General features: G+C 46.4%; 1 protein-coding gene and 1 long non-coding RNA gene across 4 annotated transcripts in view; one reads left to right on the forward strand and one right to left on the reverse strand.

Annotated features, from left to right (window-relative positions):
• The window catches only part of LOC307203408 (cell surface hyaluronidase CEMIP2-like), a 94,557-nt gene extending 75,589 nt beyond the window's left edge, over positions 1-18,968 (reverse strand). Inside the window, exons 1-3 of one of the 3 annotated variants that reach the window (XM_079954175.1) lie at positions 18,724-18,963; positions 15,674-15,940; positions 12,744-13,235 (exon numbers count right to left, since the gene is read on the reverse strand). In XM_079954175.1, coding sequence (XP_079810301.1) covers positions 12,744-13,235; positions 15,674-15,940; positions 18,724-18,751 — 787 coding nt within the window. In that variant the 5' untranslated portion in view covers positions 18,752-18,963. Of the gene's footprint in view, positions 1-12,743; positions 13,236-15,673; positions 15,941-18,723 lie in introns of all 3 variants that reach the window. The other 2 variants (XM_079954177.1, XM_079954176.1) reach the window with 2 other exon arrangements.
• Positions 12-2,147, forward strand: LOC307203558. Its single transcript, XR_013833290.1, has 2 exons — positions 12-52; positions 1,842-2,147. It is a non-coding gene; the product is annotated as an uncharacterized lncRNA (long non-coding RNA).
• Positions 18,969-20,946: the final 1,978 nt, after the last annotated feature.

The following is a 20,946-nucleotide window of genomic DNA, read 5'->3' on the forward strand; positions in this document are numbered from 1 at the left end:
TAGCGATCCTGTGCAAGCGGCACCTGATGAGATTTCCCTTCCTTTCTGCTAGGTATCTTCAACCTTTTCAGACCCAGGACTCGCTTGCAACCCAAAAGTGCATTTGGACACTCATTCCTTGTTTATTTGAATCTAACCACATATTGGCACGGTGGCGATGCTCCCATCGCAATGCACCTTGAAGCAGGGGGTCATAGAAAGAGAGAATTGTAGAGTTGGAAGGGACCCCGAGGGTCATCTAGTCCAACCCCCTGGAATCTAAACCAAAGCATCCACGCCATGACAGATGGCCATCCAACCTCTGCTTTAAAACCTTCAAGGAAGGAGAGTCCACCAGTCCCAAGGGAGACAGTTCCGCTGTCGGAACAGCTCTTACCGCCAGAAAGTTTCCCCCTGATTTTTAGTCGGAATCTCCTTTCCTGAAGCCTTGGGTTCGAGTCCTGCCCTCCAGAGCTGGAGATAACAAGCTTGCTCCCGCTTCCAGCCCTTGAGATATTTGAAGATGGCTATCGGATCGTCCCTTTCCCAACCCACTAGTTGAATAGCAGTTCTCTCTGCACAACTATGAAAGGTGCAGGAGCCCCTGCCCAAATTCGGGTCGGCTCACCCTTCCTTCTTTGTATCATGGGATCTGAAATAAGCACCCGCGTGGTGGCCGACATCCTTCTCCCAAATTTCAGGGGTGCTCTGTGAGACACTAACATTTGCTGCCCCCCATGCCCCATCAACATCATTGTTGCAGCGCCCCCTGCACCCAGGGCAGTCAAACTGGCTATGTGACCCTAAAATTCCCTCTGACTCACAAGCTGGGAATGCAAGTCCCATTGTGTTTAACAGTGATTAATCCGGACCAGCTTCAGATTAGAGAGGACCTTTCTCAAGTGCCACCCCCATCCTCCCGGCAGTCTTACCCATGAAAGAGCAGCATCACTCCATAGCTGTCAGCTTTTCCCTTTTCTTGTGAGGAATCCTATTCGGAATAAGGGAATTTCCCTTTAAAAATGGGAAACGTTGACAGCTATGCATCACCCTGATCCAGCACTAGGTGTCTGCTTCTGTGATCCACCATTTTAATTTCCCACAGTGCCCCACCACTGGAATGCTATGGCAGGGGCATTGTGGGAAATGAAAACAGCGGCTGTGCTTTGACTCACCCGCATGTTGCGAGGGGAAGGGTGGGGCTGTGCATGCTGGGTGCTGATGCTCAGCCTGGACTTAATCCCAAATCACAGAATTGTAGAGTTGGAAGGGACCCTGTGGATCATCTATTCCAACCCCCGAATATGCAGCTGTCCCCTACGGAGATCGAACTCGCAACCTTGGCACTATCAGCACCACGTTCTAACCAACTGAGCTATCCAGGCTTGTTAGTGTGCCCAGGAAATACAGTCCTGGTTTACCTGTACCAAGCTCAAGAAAGAGATCAAAGAGGGCAGTTGGCTGAGGATGCCCATAGCAAAGGCAAAAAAGCAACAGGATCCACCAGTCCCTTTCCCCAAAGGTGTCACACAGTGGGTGGGGAACAGGACCATTGCTCAGTGGTTAGAGCACATGCCTCTCCAGTCTGAAATCCATCTGTGCTGTTGCCTGTCAGTGTAGACGCCTCTGAGCTACATGGACCAATGGTCTGACTCAGTACAATGCAGCTTCCTGTGTTTCTACGAATTTCTGTTACTCCTTATAATGAGACAGGATGTACCGTTTCTTACAGATGCTTATCAAACCTGAGATACAGACACACCCATAGTGGAAAATGCAATGTCTGCTGGCAGTGGGAGGGCTGTAATGTAGCGAGACATACATGATAATAATTTGTACTAACATTTTGTTCTTTCTTCCAGAATTAAATTACCCAACTGACCACGGAGGAGGGCTTGCTGTTTTCACCCACAATGTACACACACTCATTCTTCATGTTACCACACTGGCTTTGAAGAATCGTGTAGCCACAGGTCCCAATCCTATGCAAAGCTTCCTGGGAGCTGCTGACATCCAGCCCAATGGTTGCCATGAATTTGATTTTGAATTGATTTTAAAATGAATTGATTTTAGAATGTTGTGTTACTTTTATTGTTGTTAGCCGCTCTGAGCCCGGCTTCGGCTGGGGAGGGCGGGATATAAATAAAATATTATTATCATTATCATTATCCAAGAGACAATGGAGTGTGCCTCCAGGGGTGAAAAAACCGCTGGAGAATCACAGCACCTGCTGTGGCTGCAGAGACCAGTAACTCATCACTGCTGCCTCTCATGTTGATTTTGTTACGTTAGCAGCAGCCAAGTGGCCCTTCCAGGGCGCAAGACTCTGCAGTGTCCTAGACTGCCCAGATGACAAGAGCCCTCTCTTGGCTTTGCTGATGTGGTCCAAAGGAAAGCAGGAGAATTATATTTAATATTCAACCAGCCAATTATATTACCTTCATTAGGGGGCTGTTTTGCCCACACTGCCAAATGAACTTTGCACTTCAGAAATTCATAAGGACTGCCTTCCGGCATCAGACCAAAGTTTCATCTAGCCCAGGATTCTGCTTCCAACACTGACTGGCAAGATTCCCCTGGGAGTCCCAAGGGCACAAAAGTAGATGGCTTGACCTCGCTGCCTTGTATTGAGAGGTATACTGCCTCTGATAATGGATGTTCCACTAAACCATCATGGCTAACAGCTGCTGATTGACCAATGCACCATGGATTTGACTAGAGTCCTATTATCAGGTAAAAAGGTAAAGGACCCCTGGATGGTTAAGTCCAGTCAAAGGCGACTATGGGGTGCAGCACTCATCTCGCTTTACAGGCCGAGGGAGCAGGCATTTGTCCGCAGACAGCTTTCCGGGTCATGTGGCCAGCATGACTAAAGCATTTCTGGCGCAATGGGACACCGCGACGGAAACCAGAGTGCACAGAAACGCCGTTTACCTTCCCGCCAGAGCAGTACTTATTTATCTACTCGCACTGGTGTGCTTTTGAACTGCTATGTTGGCAGGAGCTGGGACAGAGTAACGGGAGCTCACTCCATCGCGGAGATCCGAACCGCCAACTTTCCAATCAGCAAGCCCAAGAGGCTCAGTGGTTTAGACCACAGTTTAGAGCCCTACTATCACCACAAGCAAAGTGGCTAAGAGATATAGAATCACAGTCCAATCCCCTGCAATGCAGGAATATGCAGCTGTCCCGTATGGGGACCGATCCTGTTATCAGCACCAAGCTCTAACCAACAGAACTATCCATATGCAGTGCAGCCCTATAATTCATCAGAAATAGAGAAATTGCAAGAAATTGTGACCCTCCAGGTATAAGCTGGATTGTCAATTCACATGATCCCTGACCAAAGGCCATATTGGCTGGACTGATGGGGAAGCTGGGAGCATCTACCACATCTGGAGGCCTCACAAGTTAACATGTATAATATTTATTCACGGGCACATGTGTATAAGGGTTGCAGCCTAAGCTACAAATCAAGGTGCCTGGTTCAAATGGATGCAAAGTAGCCATAGGGCTCACTCCCAGCCTCACCTCTGCAGTGATAATACTGACCCGCCTCTGAGGGCTGTTGTAAAGTCACCAGGCCAATGCGTGGGGAATGCTTTGAACACTCAGGTGCACTGATGAACTCACAAGCAGGTTTTGAGCTATGAGCAACAGCGGTAATTACAGTGGTACCTCGGGTTAAGTACTTAATTCGTTCCGGAGGTCCGTTCTTAACCTGAAACTGTTCTTAACCTGAAGCACCACTTTAGCTAATGGGGCCTCCCACTGCTGCCACCGCGCTGCCAGAGCCGAATTTCTGTTCTCATCCTGAAGCAAAGTTCTTAACCTGAAGCACTATTTCTGGGTTAGCGGAGTCTGTAACCTGAAGCGTATGTAACCTGATGTACCACTGTAGATGGTAATACAGTTTGACTTTGATTTAATAGCTAGAAGGTGGGGTGCAGCAGAAGGGGAGAAACAAGAACTCCTTGGGAAAAGGGGTGGGAAGTCGATAAGATTAAGAGAAAAGACTAAATTGTATTTTGATGGCATATGTTAAAAATGTTGGAACAATGAAATATAATTGGGGGGGGACACCACTCAAGAGCACTATATAAATGCTAACAATTAACAGGACTTCCCCGCCCCAAATTGTATGCTCCAGTATGGAATATTTGCCCCCACAGAGCAGGGGTGTGGAATCTTCCAGCATTCCAAGGCCAACTAGGGCAGGTGGGCGAGACCACGCACTTGCCAATCATCTGATGACAGCATTCATAAACTGAAATCCTGCTTTTTCTAAGCAAGATTGAGATAGGATAATCTCCCTCAGGACCGAAAACCCCCCTCCCATCAGCTGATGGATGGAGTGGGTTCGATCCTGCTTTCTGCAGACATTGGGTTATGGCACCTCCCCCCCCCTATATGCCCTGATTATGAATAACATATCGGGACCATGAATTTGATTAGTTAATTATGCATTGTATATATGAAAGACCTTCCCACCTCCCTTTTAAGGTCATAAACCTGCTGCCAATAAATTTCAGCGGGGTCCCCAAATTCTTGAATGCTGAGATTCTCTTTACTCTGGACAATTTCACATAATCTCTGTCATGTCATGTCACATACACACACACACACACACACACACACACACCCCTTTACAACTTAAACCAGGGATGGAAATCTACCTGCAGGCCTGGGGACTGAATGTGGCCCTCAGAGCTCTCTAACAGGCCCTCAAGACTCTCCCCCTCACCAATCCCGCTCCACACCATCCTTGAGTGTTGTTGCCTGGCTGGATGGTGCAGTTTGATTGCGCCCCTTGCTTTCCTGGACAGAGGGATGTGTGTGGAACCTTCTGACTTTTGCTTGGCTGTATCGGTTGCCCCCTTGGCCAACCCACTACAGTCGTACCTTGGAAGTCGAACGGGATCCATTTCAGAAGTTCGTTTGACTTCCAAAACCAAATTGCTGCTTTTGATTGGCCGCAGGAAGCTCCTGCAGCCAATCAGAAGTGGCAGAAGCCCTGTCAGACATCCGGGTTCCTAAAGAACGTCCGCAAATCGGAACACTCACTTCTCGGTTTGCAGCATTCGGGAGCCAAAACGTCCAAGTTCCAGGGCATTCATGGCTCCACCAGCCTTGGACCTTTAAAAAACTTGGCACCCAATGGAAAGCCAACCGATGCTCAGTTGCACCATCCAACATTGTAGAACGGTATCCATGGATGTTCTCCCCAACTGACCCCTGGGATGGATGCCCAACCAGGCTTCTTGGGGAAATCCTGGCTGATTATTACCTAGTCATTAATCTGGATTCTTTCATACTCAGAACTGAGGGGTGAAAATGGTTCCTCACCCCATGACTTAAACACAACTATTCTTTAATAGCTGCAGTGGCATGAGCTAACACAAGGACAGGGAAAGCATGTGGCCCTCCAGACCTCCCTGACTGGCCCTTGGGACTCTCCATAGGCTACACACCCCTTGAGTGTGTTTGCCTAGCCAGGATGTGCCCTTGAACTCTGCTAACGCCTCCCGAGTGCCTGGATGGATAGACAGGGAAACTAGCCCACTGTACAAAGGGAAGGCTTACAGTCATTGCTTCATCAAAGTGTTTTTCCCCCATCAAAAGTCCAGTTATTAGTGGTCCTTAGTTAATCATGCCCATTCATTTCAATAGGTCTACGCTGAGCAGGACCAGCATTGGATGCAACCCCAAACATGGCTTCTTGGCACAATCCAGTTTATGTTTACCTAGTCATTACTCGGAATTTTTGTGATTTTCTAACGTTGTGGAATGGTGTCACTTAGGAAAAGCAGGTCGATGTTTACCTAATCATTCACCTGAATTATTTCATAATCCTTTATTTATCTTTGAGTTTGATGGCTATTTAAAGACATGGGAAATCTAAAGTCCCTGAAATCATTATATTTTGCAGCACACTCAACCAATCATGTTTACTGGTAAGTCACCTCCCACAAATGTCAAAAGGGCTTGCTCCTGAGTAAATGCACACATAATTGCAGTGTCGGACTACTTCTGATGCACTTATTATATGCATAATCTTATTATTTTGCTTTTCACATTGCTTATATAATACCTAGTGTATCGTCTGAACAAACAATGTTTCTGAATTCCTCATTTCTTTGGGAAGATAAAATAAAAAGCCTCCACACACAAACACACACACACACACACACCACCCAACTATCTAAAGAGATACAGCCCTAGAAAAGCTTGGGCACATGGTTTTCTTGGTTGTATAAACTGGCTATGAATGTTAGCGCTAAAATTACAGGGGGCACAGAGGAACGCCACTCCCTAATTTTAGTTGGTGGTTTGTTTTTTTTACACCAGTCTTCTTAGCTATTGGTTTATTAGGCTACAAAATATGATATGGCTGAAAGTGGGAGATGAAACAATGGCTTGGACTTAGGCAGTGCTTTTTTTCTGGGGGAGGTGCAGAGGTAACATACCCCTAAACATTTTGTGAATCTAAGTTTGGCCTCATTGAGGGGCAGTATTTCAATATGAGTAGGAAAATGATAGGACCCCTAAACAAAATTTTTTTAGAAAAAAAACACTGGACTTAGGGATAGGGACCACTTCCTTTCTACCCATAATTAGGGGTGGGCGAATATGCCAGTTCCAATTTATTTCACAGTTTCTTATTTTTCCAGTCTTAAATTGGATTCTCCAATACTTTCACATCACTTTGCAATTTTTCCCCTTAAAAAAGAAATCCTCATAAAAATTCATTAGGATTTCTGTCCGAATTTCTTCTAATACTGTACACACATTCTTGCAAAGCAATGTCCCTCTAATATGTGGTTCTGTATGTTATTTTCAGTGATATATGCAATTATATGCACACTTTATCCTAGCAAATGCATCACTTGGCTGGATAACTGCTTTGCAAAATTAATAGAAGTGCAGAAAGAGGGCTGTGTTTTGGTTCTTTACATTATTTCAGAAAGTGCAAAGTAAGTTCACATCTAAGTACAGACTGTATGGAGTTTCTCCTCCATCAGTATCCATAATTCAAATGTGAATCTGGTGGTGGTGTCTCCTCATAAGAACCACCAATGGGCATGGTTTTCAGAGAAACCAAATCTCTAAGATGCTTCTGACAACACAATTCAAACATATATATTTTTCCTTTCCAAGATCTGGAAAGAAATATCATGCAGGAACAGAGAGGCGTGGCCCTTTCTTTTCTCTCTAGTCCACTCCCTCCTGACGAGTGTCCTGTTTCCTTCTGTTTGCCCAGATGGAGGAAGGAAGAACTACTCACTTTTCACTGATGAATGAGGTTCACAGGGATCGAGTCAGTAACCCTGCAAATTTGACATTTCACAGAATATTCTCTCTGTGTGTGTTTTGCATTAGGAAGTCCCCTTTAAGATGTGCAACCCAATAGCATTCTAATGATAAGCCACTGAGTTTGTCTGGACTACAGTGGTACCTCAGGTTACAGACATTTCGGGTTACAGACGCTTCAGGTTACAGACTCTGCTAACCCAGAAATAGTACCTTGGGTTAAGAACTTTGCTTCATGATGAGAACAGAAATCGTGCTCCGGCGGCGCGGCAGTAGTGGGAGGCCCCATTAGCTAAAGTGGTGCTTCAGGTTAAGAACAGTTTCAGGTTAAGTACGGACCTCCAGAATGAATTAAGTTCTTAACGCGAGGTACCACTGTACATCTTTAGTAGGGATAGGGGAGATTCAGTTCAAACTTAACAAATTAACGTTTCCGAAACGATACACAAAATGAAACACAGCCCCTCTTTTGAAATCCACACTGAATTTTGCAGTACAGTTCTCCAGCCACATAATGTGTGTCCAAAAATGCATGTACTATATATATAAATGCATATACCGGTGAAACGAACGTACAAAAATGTTGATTGTATTAAGGGGGAAATGGGTTTGCCAAAATTGCGTACATCAATCAGGCAAAATTGCAGATAAGAATTGCGTATGAGAAATTTGCACCCAAAAATGCTGATGAATTTTTGTGAGGACGTTGGGGGGTGGGTTTCAAATTGATGTTAAAACATTGAGAACTGGTTGGACAAATGAGCAACTGAGACCAGGTTGACATATTATTAGCTTATACCTTCTCTCAAGTAAGCGTTGCTAAGATTCAGCTTTCCCACACTTTCTGCCCTGACCAGGCATCTGTTTGACAAGGGAGCAAATGGTATTAGGAGCCATGTGTAGCCGGGCCTGCAGAATTCTATATCATTAAGTATCCAAACAAACCCCTGTGCTGCAAAGAGAACGTCAACAATGTCAAGGCAACACGATGACCATATACATATGCATTATATAATCTTTATAGAATTCCTTCAAATCATAACAAGTTCAAAATGAAATCTTTAGTCTCAAAGACTCTGAAAATCTTTAAATGAAGCGAGGTACCAAACTTTGTACAGTGGAAGACAAGCTGTGAAGCTTTGTGTATTCAACAATGATGTCCAACACTGAACAGTAATTCCAGATATTGACTACTCTTTCGTAGAATTCTTCATCAGCGTGGTGGGTGGATGTAGAATGTTTCATAAACTCATCTTATTTCGAATGAATGACTACATTATTACATGAGCACTGTTCCACAGCATTTGATATTTTCATTTAAGGGTGTATACATTTATATACATCCCACCGTACAAAGTTTAGTACCTTGCTTCATTTAAAGATTTTCAGAGACTTTGAGACTAAAGATTTCATTCTGAACTTTTTATGATTTGAAGGAATTCTATAAAGATTATCTATTACGTATGTATATGGTCATGGTGTTGCCTAGACATTGTTGAATTCTAGATCATGGCAGAAACCGTATGACACGGAAAATACCAGTTGCCAGGGAACAACAGTAGGGGAGAGCTGTTGCCTTCTGCTTTGCCATAGCAGGGGGGAAATTCTTACCCTCTGCTCCGATCCACCAGAGGCCTTTTCACGATTGGGCAAATTCACGGAGGACAAACTCTATCAGCAGGCATTGGCCATTGCAATTAAATTGAGCCGCCATGCTCAGGGAATGGGACGTTGCATTAGCATGGTCCTTTAGCCAGATCCAGCCAGGTTTCTCTTATGTTTTCTTGGCATGGTGATAGCTAGGCCAACAGTGAGCCAAATACCAGAGCTGTGCCTTTGAAATCTGGCCAGTAGATTATTCTTTTCAGATTTCACAATGTTTCAGTCTTTAGGAAGACACAAAATCTGCCTTTAATTGTCATGCCCTACAGCTAGAAATTGCAATTTGCAGGGGGTCTGGGGGAGATAACCAGGTTTCCCAACTGCATAAATTCCCCATCCGGCAACTTACAAAAAGCCAAATGAATAGGAAGTGTGTTTTGCTCCTTGATAAATATCTGGGTCATATTTACATCATACATTTAAAGGGCTGTGGTACCCCTTTAAGTAGTCATGGCTTCACCCAAAGAATTCTGGGAGCTGTAGTTTGTTGAGGGTGCTGGGCATTGTTAGGAAGAGACCGCTTTTCTGCTCGGCATCCTTAACAAACTACAGAACCTAGAATTCTTCAGAAATGAAGAAATGAAACAGGGACCGTCTGATCTGAATCTCACTTCAGCCAGGAACTCACTAGATAGGCAAGCTGGTTTCTCTCAGCCTCACTCTTCCCCTGCCAAATCTGCAAAATGAGAATAATGATCATAGCTGTCAACTTTCAGATTTGAAAATAAGGGATCAGCAGCCTCGAAAATAAGGGAACAGCAGCCTCATCTGTCCCAGGGACAGTCTACGGGACATCTAACAATCCGGGATAGCAGTGGGAAGCAGTGGGAAACGGCGCTGGAATAAGGGAATTTCCCACAAAAAAAGGGAAGGTTGGCAGCTATGATAATGATACCATTATATGTTGCGGGGTGTTTGTTAAATGCTTTGAACACCTGAAAATACCATATACAGTACTACCTCAGGTTAAGTACTTAATTCGTTCCGGAGGTCTGTTCTTAACCTGAAATTGTTTCTAACCTGAAGCACCACTTTAGCTAATGGCGCCTCCTGCCGCCGCCACGCCGCCGGAGCCCAATTTCTGTTCTCATCCTGAAGCAAAGTTCTTAACCCGAGGTACTATTTCTGGGTTAGCAGAGTCTGTAACCTGAAGCATATGTAACCTGAAGTGTCTGTAACCCGAGATACCACTGTAATGCTAAGTATTATTGGAACCTTCAAGCCCAGATCCAAAAGTTGAAGCTTGGACCAATGTTTTTGCCAAGAAATAAAAGCTAATTGCCCTGTTAAGGGGAGTGGGAGGAAACAGAAAGTGAGAGGAGAATAATCAGAGAAAAGGAGGAATCAGATTTCACACATTCAAAGAAAAAGAAAAGAAACATGAGACCCTGTTTTGCAGATAAGAATTAAAGAGAGGCTCCCGCTCTGCGCAGTGATCTTCTCTAAGAAAAGACTTAAGATAGACAGATTTATGCAAATATTTCCATGCTGCAATCTCACTTTAACCAACAGAGGTCGCCTTTACACATCAATCACCTCCCTAATGCCTTCCCTATTGATCTTATCATGGAAACGATTTTGCACCAGGGATCATCAATACGCTCTGTGTGTGTTCCACTTAAATCAAATTCATAAAATGGCAATTTTAGATGTAAATGCCATTTTGGATGCAAGCGCTTTGTCAGGGGGAAACAGGTTAATGAATGCCAACAATACAGTAAGCCCGCGACTTACACACATTTAACTTGTGCGCATTCAACCTTGCCCACCTAGCAAAATACTGTAATTTTCCATGTATAAGACTAGGGGTTTTTTCCTTTAAAAATAATGTCAAAAAATAGGGAGCGTCTTATACACGGATAGCCATCTCTCCCCCCCCCCCATTTTCTTAAATTGGACTCCCCCAAAATAGGAGGGCATCTTATAGACAGGGGAAAATATGATAATTTAAAAAAAAAATAAAAGGGGGTGGAAAGCAATCAGACATCCAGAATAGAAGATTTTGGCAATCTCACCCACCATTGCATCCAATGTGTTTTGACTATACGTGGTTTTGGCTTTAGGTGCGATCCCCAGAACGTAACCCCCATGCAATATTTCCCTCTATTTATAATGTCCAGGCATGGAGTGCCCTTGCAAACAGCAAAAAGGGCACATGATCCACATAGAACAGGGAGGTATCAGCAGGCTTGGGGAAGGGGGAACTCAAGTTTTGCAGGGGGGAGAACCTTTTAGAAAGTGGTTTAACAATGCTGCTTCCTAAAGAACCTTGGGAATTGTAGCTATTTGAGGGGAAGAGGTGTCTCATAATAACACTCAGTGCCCATAACAAACTACCGTGGTGCCCCGCAAGACGAACGCCTCACAAGACGGAAAAGCCGCTAGACGAAAGGGTTTTCCGTTTTGGAGGCGCTTCGCAAAACGAATTTCCCTATGGGCTTGCTTCGCAAGACGAAATGTCTTGCGAGTTCCTGCGGGGTTTTTTCCCTTTTCCCCCCCTTTTCCGAAGCCGCTAAGCCGCTTATCAGCTGATCCGCTAAAAGCCGCTAAACCGCTAATAGCGCTAATCCGCTAAGCTGTCAATGGGCTTGCTTCGCAAGACGAAAAACCACTATACGAAGAGCCTCACGGAACGGATTAATTTCGTCTTGCGAGGCACCACTGTACAGTTCCCAGGATTCTTTGGAGGAAGCCGTGGCTGTTTAAAGTGGTATGATACTGCTTTAAATGTGTCAGTTTGCATTTCTTAGTACAGAAAGTATTGATCTGATGTGTAGAGATCTTCCCTATTCGAATTAATTCAAGAGGGTTCTGGAAGCTTCTCTATGTGAAAGAAAGAAGCAGAAGGTTCCTGGTGTTTGGGTTATTCCTTCAGAGAAGCTGAGTACAGCTGGATTAAACTGGTTCTGTTATCTCTTTCAGTCAAGGCAGGGGCCAGCAAACTTTTTCAGCAGGGAGCTGGTCCACTGTCCCTCAGACTTTGTGGGGGGCCGGACTATATTTGGGGGGGGGGTGAATGAATTCCTATGCCCCACAAATAACCCAGAGATGCATTTTAAATAAAAGGACACATTCTACTCATGTAAAAACACGCTGATTCCCGGACCATTCACGGGCCAGATTTAGAAGACAATTGAGCCGGATCCGGCCCCCGGGCCTTAGTTTGCCTACCCATGACTCAAGGCCATGCTGACTATAAAAGTAGGACCGAAAGGAGCCTGGGTTTCATTTTCTCTTTCTGTTTCTTCTCCTTCTGGTGTGGTGTTCTGTACATAGTATGCTTAGTGTTGAGGTTAGACTTATTATAAGTTATTGTAAGTTTAAGTTAAGTCTGCTGCAACTGGATTTCTTATGGACTGTGCCAGTCCTGAATGTATTGGATTTGTGACCATTATGCTCATTTGCCTTCAGTAGCAGTAAAGCTCTGCTGGATTAAATACAATTACCTCTGGTCTATTTTTGGGAATCCTGCAACATGTGTAAATTGTTACTCTGCTAACGATACATTGGAATCTACTCCAGATCATACTGAGTAGAATTCAATGACAAAATGTATGGTGCAGATGGGGACTTCATGTGACTCTCAGAATGGCTGATAAGGTTCACACAAAGAGTTATATCATGCTACAAACTCCGCCCATTTCGGTTCTGGCCCCACCCACCATCAGCTGTGGCTCCACCCACCTTCCAAGATGGTCTGTGTGTGGTTTTCCCATGAGTTAATGGCCCTTCACAAAGTAGCCGCCCACTCTTGCCACAGAGGAACATGCATAATCTCTTTGCACACCTACCATTTCGTTTCGTTTCAGGCTTAGCCAGATGTTTCTTTGTTTCGGGCATCCGGTTCCTTGAGGGCATCTTGGAGGGATTCATTTCGACCGCCACTCCCACATTTCTCAGCAGCTGATGGACCCAGTGTAAGAACGAAGGCTTTACTTTGGAATGCAAGAGTTTGTGAGGGTTCAGTTGGATTTGGGGTGGGTCATCTGGATGGTCACAGCTTTGGCGCTGAACAAGAGCAGCAGCCAAGCTAGGCCCGAAAGCTTTCACCAAGACATATCGGGAAAACTTCAGGAGCAGATCACACGTTCCGCGCTCAACCTCCGTCTTTGCCGTCAAGTTCTGACTTGTTAACAACTGCATTTGCTCCTCACGACTTAGCGGGCTGTTACTTCTGAGCGGGTCCATGAATTTAGAAGATTCAGGGGCCTCTGGGAGAATCCTCTGAAACAGCTCCTTATAATCTGTATCCCATAAAGAACTGTTTGGATTCAGGCTATTTTCTGAAACAATCATAAATATCGTAAGAACTCTATTTGTGGCACTTCATTGCCCCTAAAATATTTATTTCCCCGCTGGGTTATCACAAGATTCATTTGACCACATGCAGCTGTATTTAAAATGTACCCCGTTGACATATTCTCTCTCTCTGTCTTTTCTTGTAACCAAATGATCAGGACCCAGTATAACTTTTAGGTGTGTTTTCTCCCATTATATACTAAATATAATAAATGAATAAGCACCTCCCTGTTCTGTAAGAGCAGCTCAGAAAGGTTCACTGAGGTCCAGCTTCAAGGGCCTTCTGCCTAGTTCCCTCCCTGCAAGAAGCGAGGTTGCAGGGAACCAGGGAGAGGGCCTTCTCAGTAGTGGCACCTGCCCTGTGAAATGCCCTCCCACCAGATACCAAGGAAATAAACAACTACAGTCATACCTCGGGTTGAATGTGCTTCAGGTTGAGCATATTCGAGTTGCACTCCTTGGCAACCCGGAAGTAACAGAGCGCATAACTTCCGGGTTTCGCCGCTTGCGCATGTGCAGATGCTCAAAATGACGTCATGCGCATGCACAGCAAAAAGTGACACGTGCGTGCACAGACATACCGTCATTAGTTACGTTTGCTTCTAGATGCGAACAGGTCTCCGGAACGGATCCCGTTCGTATCCAGAGGTACCACTGTATCTGACTTTTAGAAGACATTTGAAGGCAGTCCTATTTAGGAAAGTTTTAAATGTTGGATATTTTATCACGTTTTTAAAATTCTGTTGGGAGCCATCCAGAGTGGCTGGGGAAACGCTCATGAAATAAGGCACCAAGGAGATCCCTGATGGATCAGGTGAAAGGCCCATCTAGTCAGACATTCTGTTCTCACAGCTGCCAGGACACAGATGTGTAATCTCAAGCTCAGATGTGGGTCTCTGGATCTCTCTATTTGGCCCAGTCCACACCCTCTATTGTCATGCTACACCCCTTAATGGCCCATTGTGTACCCTCCTCAAGTATTTTTGCCTGGCTGGACTGTGTCCTTGAGGTACGAAAATACCTCACACTTGTCTGGATGGAAGACAAAGTGATTGGGGTGGTTGTATGCGGAAACCTCTGACTTTTTCTGTACAAACTAAAGGTTCACTCCTGTTGCTCACTTCTGCCTCTGGTTCCTCCCAGCACTGGCATGTGGCCCCCAGGAGGCTGCCCAGGATGTAAAGTGGCCCTCGTGCTGAGTGAGATCCCCTGCTCCTGAACCATAGGAGCCAACTCCTAGGGGCCAAGGTCCCTTTGGCCCGCCAATAAAAAAAATTGAGGAGGCCACTCTCCAACCCAAAGTTGATGGGCATCACCATTCAAATACTGTGCGTGTGAGATGTCTTGAGATCAATTATGTGGAGTGGGGCTCAGCTGCCCCCCAATAGTAATAGTAATTTATTATTTGTACCCCACCCATCTGGGTGGGTTTCCCCAGCCACTCTGGGTGGCTTCCAACAAAGATTAAAAATAAATTAAAATGTCACACATTAAAAACTTCCCTGAAGGGCTGCCTTAGATGTCTTCTAAATGTCAGGTAGTTGTTTATCTCTTTGACGTCTGATGGGAAGGCGTTCCACAGGGCAGATGCCACTACTGAAAAGGCCCTCTGCCTGGTTCCCTGTAACCTCACTTCTTGCAGGGAGGGAACCACCAGAAAGCCCTCGGAGCTGGACCTCAGTGTCTGGGCTGGACGATGGGGGTGGAGACGCTCCTTCAGGTACACTGGGCCCAGGCCAAGGCCAACACCAACACTTTGAATTGTGCCCGAAAATGTACTGGGAGCCAATGTAGGTCTTTCAGGACCGGTGTTATATGGTCTCAGCGGCCACCCCCAGTCACCAGTCTAGCTGCCGCATTCTGGATTAGTTGTAGCCCCATGTAGAGCGCATTGCTTTTATTAAAGTTTGCAGTCCTTCCCTGAATGAAGGGAAGTACAGTCGTACCTTGGTTGGCGAATGCCTTACGACTCAAACATTTTGGCTCCTGAATGCTGCAAACCCGGGAGTGAGTGTTCCAGTTTGCGAATGTTCTTTGGAACCCAAACGTCCGACACAGCTTCCAATTGGCTGCAGGAGCTTCCTGCAGCCAACTAGGAGCCATGCCTTGGTTCTTGAACATTTTGGAAGTTGAGCAGACTTCCAGAGCAGATTCCATTCGACTTCCAAGGTACCACTGTATAAAAACCTAAGCATCATGGGTGCTTTAGCTGAGATTCCTGCATCGCAGGGGGTTAGACTAGATGACTCTTGGGGTCCCTTCCAACTCTACAATTCTATGCTTTGTCCGGAATTTTCAAACATTCAGTTTCCTTGTGCAAACAGCCCCATCCACAAAACTGGGAATTTACTTCAATTCCATTGGCCATGTAGGGGTAAAGCAGATTTATTTCATCAGGGAAATGGTTGTTTAAATGTCTTACGTAAGCACCTGGCCGGCACGCAGGAAGACAGGAGGAGGAGACAGCCGGTTAATGCCAGGACACTGGACACAGGCACATGGTGGTAAGCTTGGTCCCTCCAATGGTGCCGCCATTTCTCAGATCCTCTTCTTGGTTGGAGGGAGGGCGACTTTGGAAGTTCCAAAAGGAAGAAATTGGTCGGTCTGGTACCACAAGGTGCTGTTCCTGCTGGCAGCAGCTTCTTAGAGGGAGGGAGCAGGAGAGAAGCAGCCCAGGGCCAGGGGAACTCTGCAAGAAACATAGAACACAGCTTTCCTCTCCAGAATCTGTACACTTTCTTCCTCAGTGGGAGAGGATTTCCTTTGTAGGCAGAAGGCCCTGGTTTCAACCCCATTCTCTCTAGGTCAGGGGTCAGCAAACATTTTCAGCAGGGGGCCAGTCCACTGTCCCTCAGACCTTGTGGGGGGGGCGGACTATATTTTGGAAAAAAATAATGAACAAATTCCTATGCCCCACAAATAACCCAGAGATGCATTTTAAATAAATGCACACATTCTACTCATGTAATAACACCAGAACTCACCCTGCTAAATCCCGCCCCCCCCCCCAATTATATAGAGCACACACAATTCAACGTATGCCAATTACACCGAGTTTGACGATTTACCACAAGCTATCGTGTGGGGGTAGAAATGGAGGCAGTGAGAGATTTTACTTTCTTGGGTTCCATGATCACTGCAGATGTTGACAGCAGTCACGAAATTAAAAGACGCCTGCTTCTTGGGAGAAAAGCAATGACATACCTAGACAGCATCTAAAAAAGCAGAGACATCACCTTGCCAACAAAGGTCCGTATAGTTAAAGCTATGGCTTCCCCAGTACTGATGTATGGAAGTGAGAGCTAGTCCATAAAGAAGGCTGACTGTTGAAGAATTGATGCTTTTGAATTATGGTGCTGGAGGAGACTCTTGAGAGTCCCATGGACTGCAAGAAGATCAAATCTATCCATTCTTAAGGAAATCAGCCCTGAGTGCTCACTGGAAGGACAGATTCTGAAACTGAGGCTCCAATACTGTGGCCACCTCATGAGAAGACTCCCTGGAAAAGACCCTGATGTTGGGAAAGATGGAGGGCACAAGGAGAAGGGGACGACAGAGGATGAGATGGTTGGACAGTGTTCTCGAAGCTACCAGCATGAGTTTGACCAAACTGCGGGAGGCAGTGGAAGACAGAAGTGCCTGGCATGCTCTGGTCCATGGGGTCACGAAGAGTCGGACATGACTAAAGGACTAAACAACAACAACAACAAATTGGGGGGGGACTTGTGTGAGGGTTGCTGGGCTGCAAATTTGCTGTTTGGGAATCTGCAGTTTCAGACTTCGGAAGGTTCTCCCCTAGAAATGGTTTTAGTGAACAGCCTTTAAAATTGTAATGTCAACCTGCTCATGTTGCCTTTCATTCTGCTGGACTTCTTGCCCCCAAGAGTCCTGCCCTGTGGGGACCACCGCTGGACGAGTGAAATTACTCCAAAATACATTTTAGCGCCATCCCTGCAGACGGGAAGCTATTACAGAGTTTTCCCTAGACAGGAAGAGCAGCTGCTAAAATCTCCTTGCGGGTTGGGATGCCCGGATCACGGTCTCCCTGTCTCGCCGCCTCCACTGGTCCAGGGAATGAGCTTCATTCACTCTCACCGCCTAGGAAGGCGAGGCATGTTTGCAATGCTCAGGAAGAGGGGCGCGGGAAGGACCGTCTAAGGACAAGCGAGCCGCTCCTCCCGGCAACCAGCTGAGGCTTCCCTTGCAACAGCTTCAGCCGCTCCGATTCTTTTTTCAAGACCTGAGCAGGCGGCGAATATGAGCCTGGCGCAAATGGAGATGAAATGCATTCGGTGCGCACCCACGCCCTTGGAAGAATTATGGGCACTGTAGTTTCTTAACGGTTGATGGGCATCGTAGCACCGCGAAGGGTAAACTACAGGGCCCAGAAGTCTTTGGGGGGTCGGGTGGAAATAAATGCGCTTTAATGGATTCGTGTTCCAATACGCGCGCACGTGCCTTGGAAGATTCCTTGGCGCATCTAGGACTCCTGATTTTAAACGGATCCTCATGAATTCCTATGATTTTTTCATTCAAGTTAAATAAAACCACCATGACTGTAGACCATGTCCTACTCTTTAGGCAGCATCAAAAAAATCATGCATCCATTGTTTCGTAGGGCAGCAGGGGCGCAAAAACATGGTTAAAAAACACAGATCCTCATGATTTTTGCACTAGATCAGCCCAAAGCGATCCTCCCCGAATTGGAAGGACGCAACGAGGTGAATGTGGCTTCGTGCAGTCCCGATCCCATGCATGGTTACCCGAGAGCAAGCTCCGCTGAGGTTTGCTCCCCAGCAAAGTGTGCCGAGGATTGCAGCCTTGTGGCTCGATCCCCAGGTGCAGTTAAACTTGGCAAGCAAGTCCATTCGGCTAACTGAAAAGAAGCTTACTCCCAAGGAAGCGTCCTTAGGATCGCAGCCGAGCTAGCCCATCCCAGTTTAGGCGCAGTACGCCGGAAATCCCACCGAAGCCTTCCTTCCCATTAAGTGTGCCTAGAAATCCAGCCGGATAGGCCCCGATCCACTTGCTCTCGTTACTCGGGAGTCAGCTGCAAGAAGGGGCACAAGACGTACTCTTCCTGCCCCGCCCCCCCCCAAGGATGCCCCCATAGGATTCCCGCTGCCCGGCCCGATCCACGTGCACACTTTGCTCGGGTGCCTGAGTAACGTGAGTGGACATTTATCCCAAAACAGAACGCAGCGGGTCGGACAGCCTTGGTCTGATCCTATTAATAATAATAATTTTTATTTATACCCCGCCCTCCCCAGCCAAGGCCGGGCTCAGGGCGGCTGATCTGATAGGCAAAGAGAGGCATTTTTTCCAGCTTTTTGCACCCTGATGAGGGAGTCTCCGGGAGGAGCTAAAGGACCAGGCAGGAGGAGCTTGGGCTGCCACGCTTTCCTATCGGCGCCCCCACCCCTCTACGTGGAACTGGGCTGCGGGTTCGAGTCCTACCCTCTCGCTCCTCACCTGGACGGTCGGGTCGCCTGTGCAACATCTTGCAATGGACGTTGGCCGCTGATCTTTCCCGCACGGCCTCTCTCTATCTCTCTTCCTCCTCAGCAGACGCCTCCGCCGCCTTCAACTGCAGCCAACTTGGAAGGAGGCAGTGTAACTAGCTGCTAGGCTTGCGGCCCTTCAGCCTCTTTGCATTTTCAGTGCCAAAACTTAGGCTGTCCCCAAGGCGAGATGATGCGAGGCCACCTCCCTCCCGCGTAGTTGCTTAGCAAAGAGCGATCTTCAGCTTGCAATCAATTTTGCACCCCGTTTCTATCCTTGCTTTTAGCTCCACCGTGTCTCCAAGGCACCCAAAACCATTAAAAAAAATTAAAAATAAGGATTACTCATCGTAATAAACACACACCGGACGTGCACCTCGCGTCTGCTTTCCAAATTTACCCGGCGGCTGTACTCTGAATAACCTGGTTTGCGTTATTTATTTTCTCTCCTTCGCCGAGGTTTCAGGAGTTGCCGTCGATGCAAAATTCAAGCCTTTCACACCTTCCTCCAAAACTAAACTAACCTTTAGCCAAAGAAAAACACACACAAAAACTAGGGCTGCTGCAGTGCTGTTCCAACTCACCTGGGACTGAGCCCTATTTAAATCAACGGGATCGACTTTGCAGGTGTTGAATAGTGCTCTCTGCAGGGCTATCAAGCAGTGATGCTGACACCAAACGATCACTTGTGCTTTGACCAATCAATTCAGGTTAGATAAAGGTCGAGACTTTTATATGCCTGTTGTCTTTGTCCATGGAGTTTTCTTGGCAGGGATACTGGAGTGGCTTGCCGGTTCCTCCTCCAGGTGGATCACGTTTGGTCAAAACTCTCCACTATGACCTGTTCATCTTGGGTGCCCTGCTCGGCATAGTTCATAGCTTCTCTGAGTTCTTCAAGCCCCTTCGCCACAGCAAGGAAGCTGAGGCTCCAGTACTTTGGCCACCTCATGAGAAGAGAAGACTCCCTGGAGAAGACCCTGATGTTGGGAAAGATGGAGGGCACAAGGAGAAGGGGGCGACAGAGGACGAGATGGTTGGATAGTGTTTTCGAGGTTACCAGCATGAGTCTGACCAAGCTGCGGGGGGCAGTGGAGGACAGGAGTGCCTGGCGTTCTCTGGTCCATGGGGTCACGAAGAGTCGGACACGACTAAACGACTAAACAACAACAACAAAGGTCGAGACTGCTTCTGTAGACTTGGAAGTTGTATTACATCTCTCCAAAGGCAAGATGTCCCTACTGGCAACTTACTTCTTTTTGTGAATGGCTGTCAATTACATAATACTGGGGGTCCTGCCCCAGTGGTGGTGGGGAGATTAGGACAGGTGACATGAGAGGGGGTAGCTGGGCTGGCTGGGAAGTCCAGCCAGTTCCCTATTTGAGGGTGGGAGTGAGGAGGGGGGTTGCCTTCAGTGGGGGTGGGGTTGAGTTTGGAAGTATTTTCAGGGTGGGAAGAGGTTCATGATGGAGGCATGTTGTTCTTGTTTTATATTATGTACAGTATTTTGCTTTTATATTGTGATTTTATGTTACATACTGTCCCAAGACCTGCAGGTATAGGGAAGTACAGTGGTACCTCGGGTTACATACGCTTCAGGTTACAGACTCCGCTAACCCAGAAATAGTGCTTCAGGTTAAGAACTTTGCTTCAGGATGAGAACAGAAATTGTACTCTGGCAGCGCAGCAGCAGCAGGAGGCCCCATTAGCTAAAGTGGTGCTTCAGGTTAAGAACAGTTTCAGGTTAAGTACGGACCTCCGGAACAAATTAAGTACTTAACCTGAGGTACCACTGTATACAAATTGTAATCATCATCATCCCATCTGAATTTTGCATTTGCATTTCCTTCTGACCTCTCTTTTCACCATATATAACACACTCATCATGGACATTCAGGAGGAATTTTTGAACATTCCTGTTTGCCCAGGCATTTGTTGGCCGAAAAATACTGTTCCTGGCAACCTTGAAATTATTAGCTTATGAGGGCATGTGGGTGTTTTAAAATGCTTTTAGATATGTTTGTATGTGTTCTCACCAGGCTTTATTTATTCATCGCTGTTTGCTGCCCTGGACTCCGTTGGGTGAGGTAGAAATGTAAATAATAAAATGATGGAGTGGACCCATGAAAGCTTATGCCATACATTAGTTTGTCCTTAAGGTGCTACATGTCTCTCTGAAGCTCCTGTGATGATGCAA

This window comes from Podarcis cretensis, assembly GCF_951804945.1.
Source record: "Podarcis cretensis genome assembly, chromosome: 14".
Taxonomy (NCBI): Eukaryota; Metazoa; Chordata; class Lepidosauria; order Squamata; family Lacertidae; genus Podarcis; species Podarcis cretensis.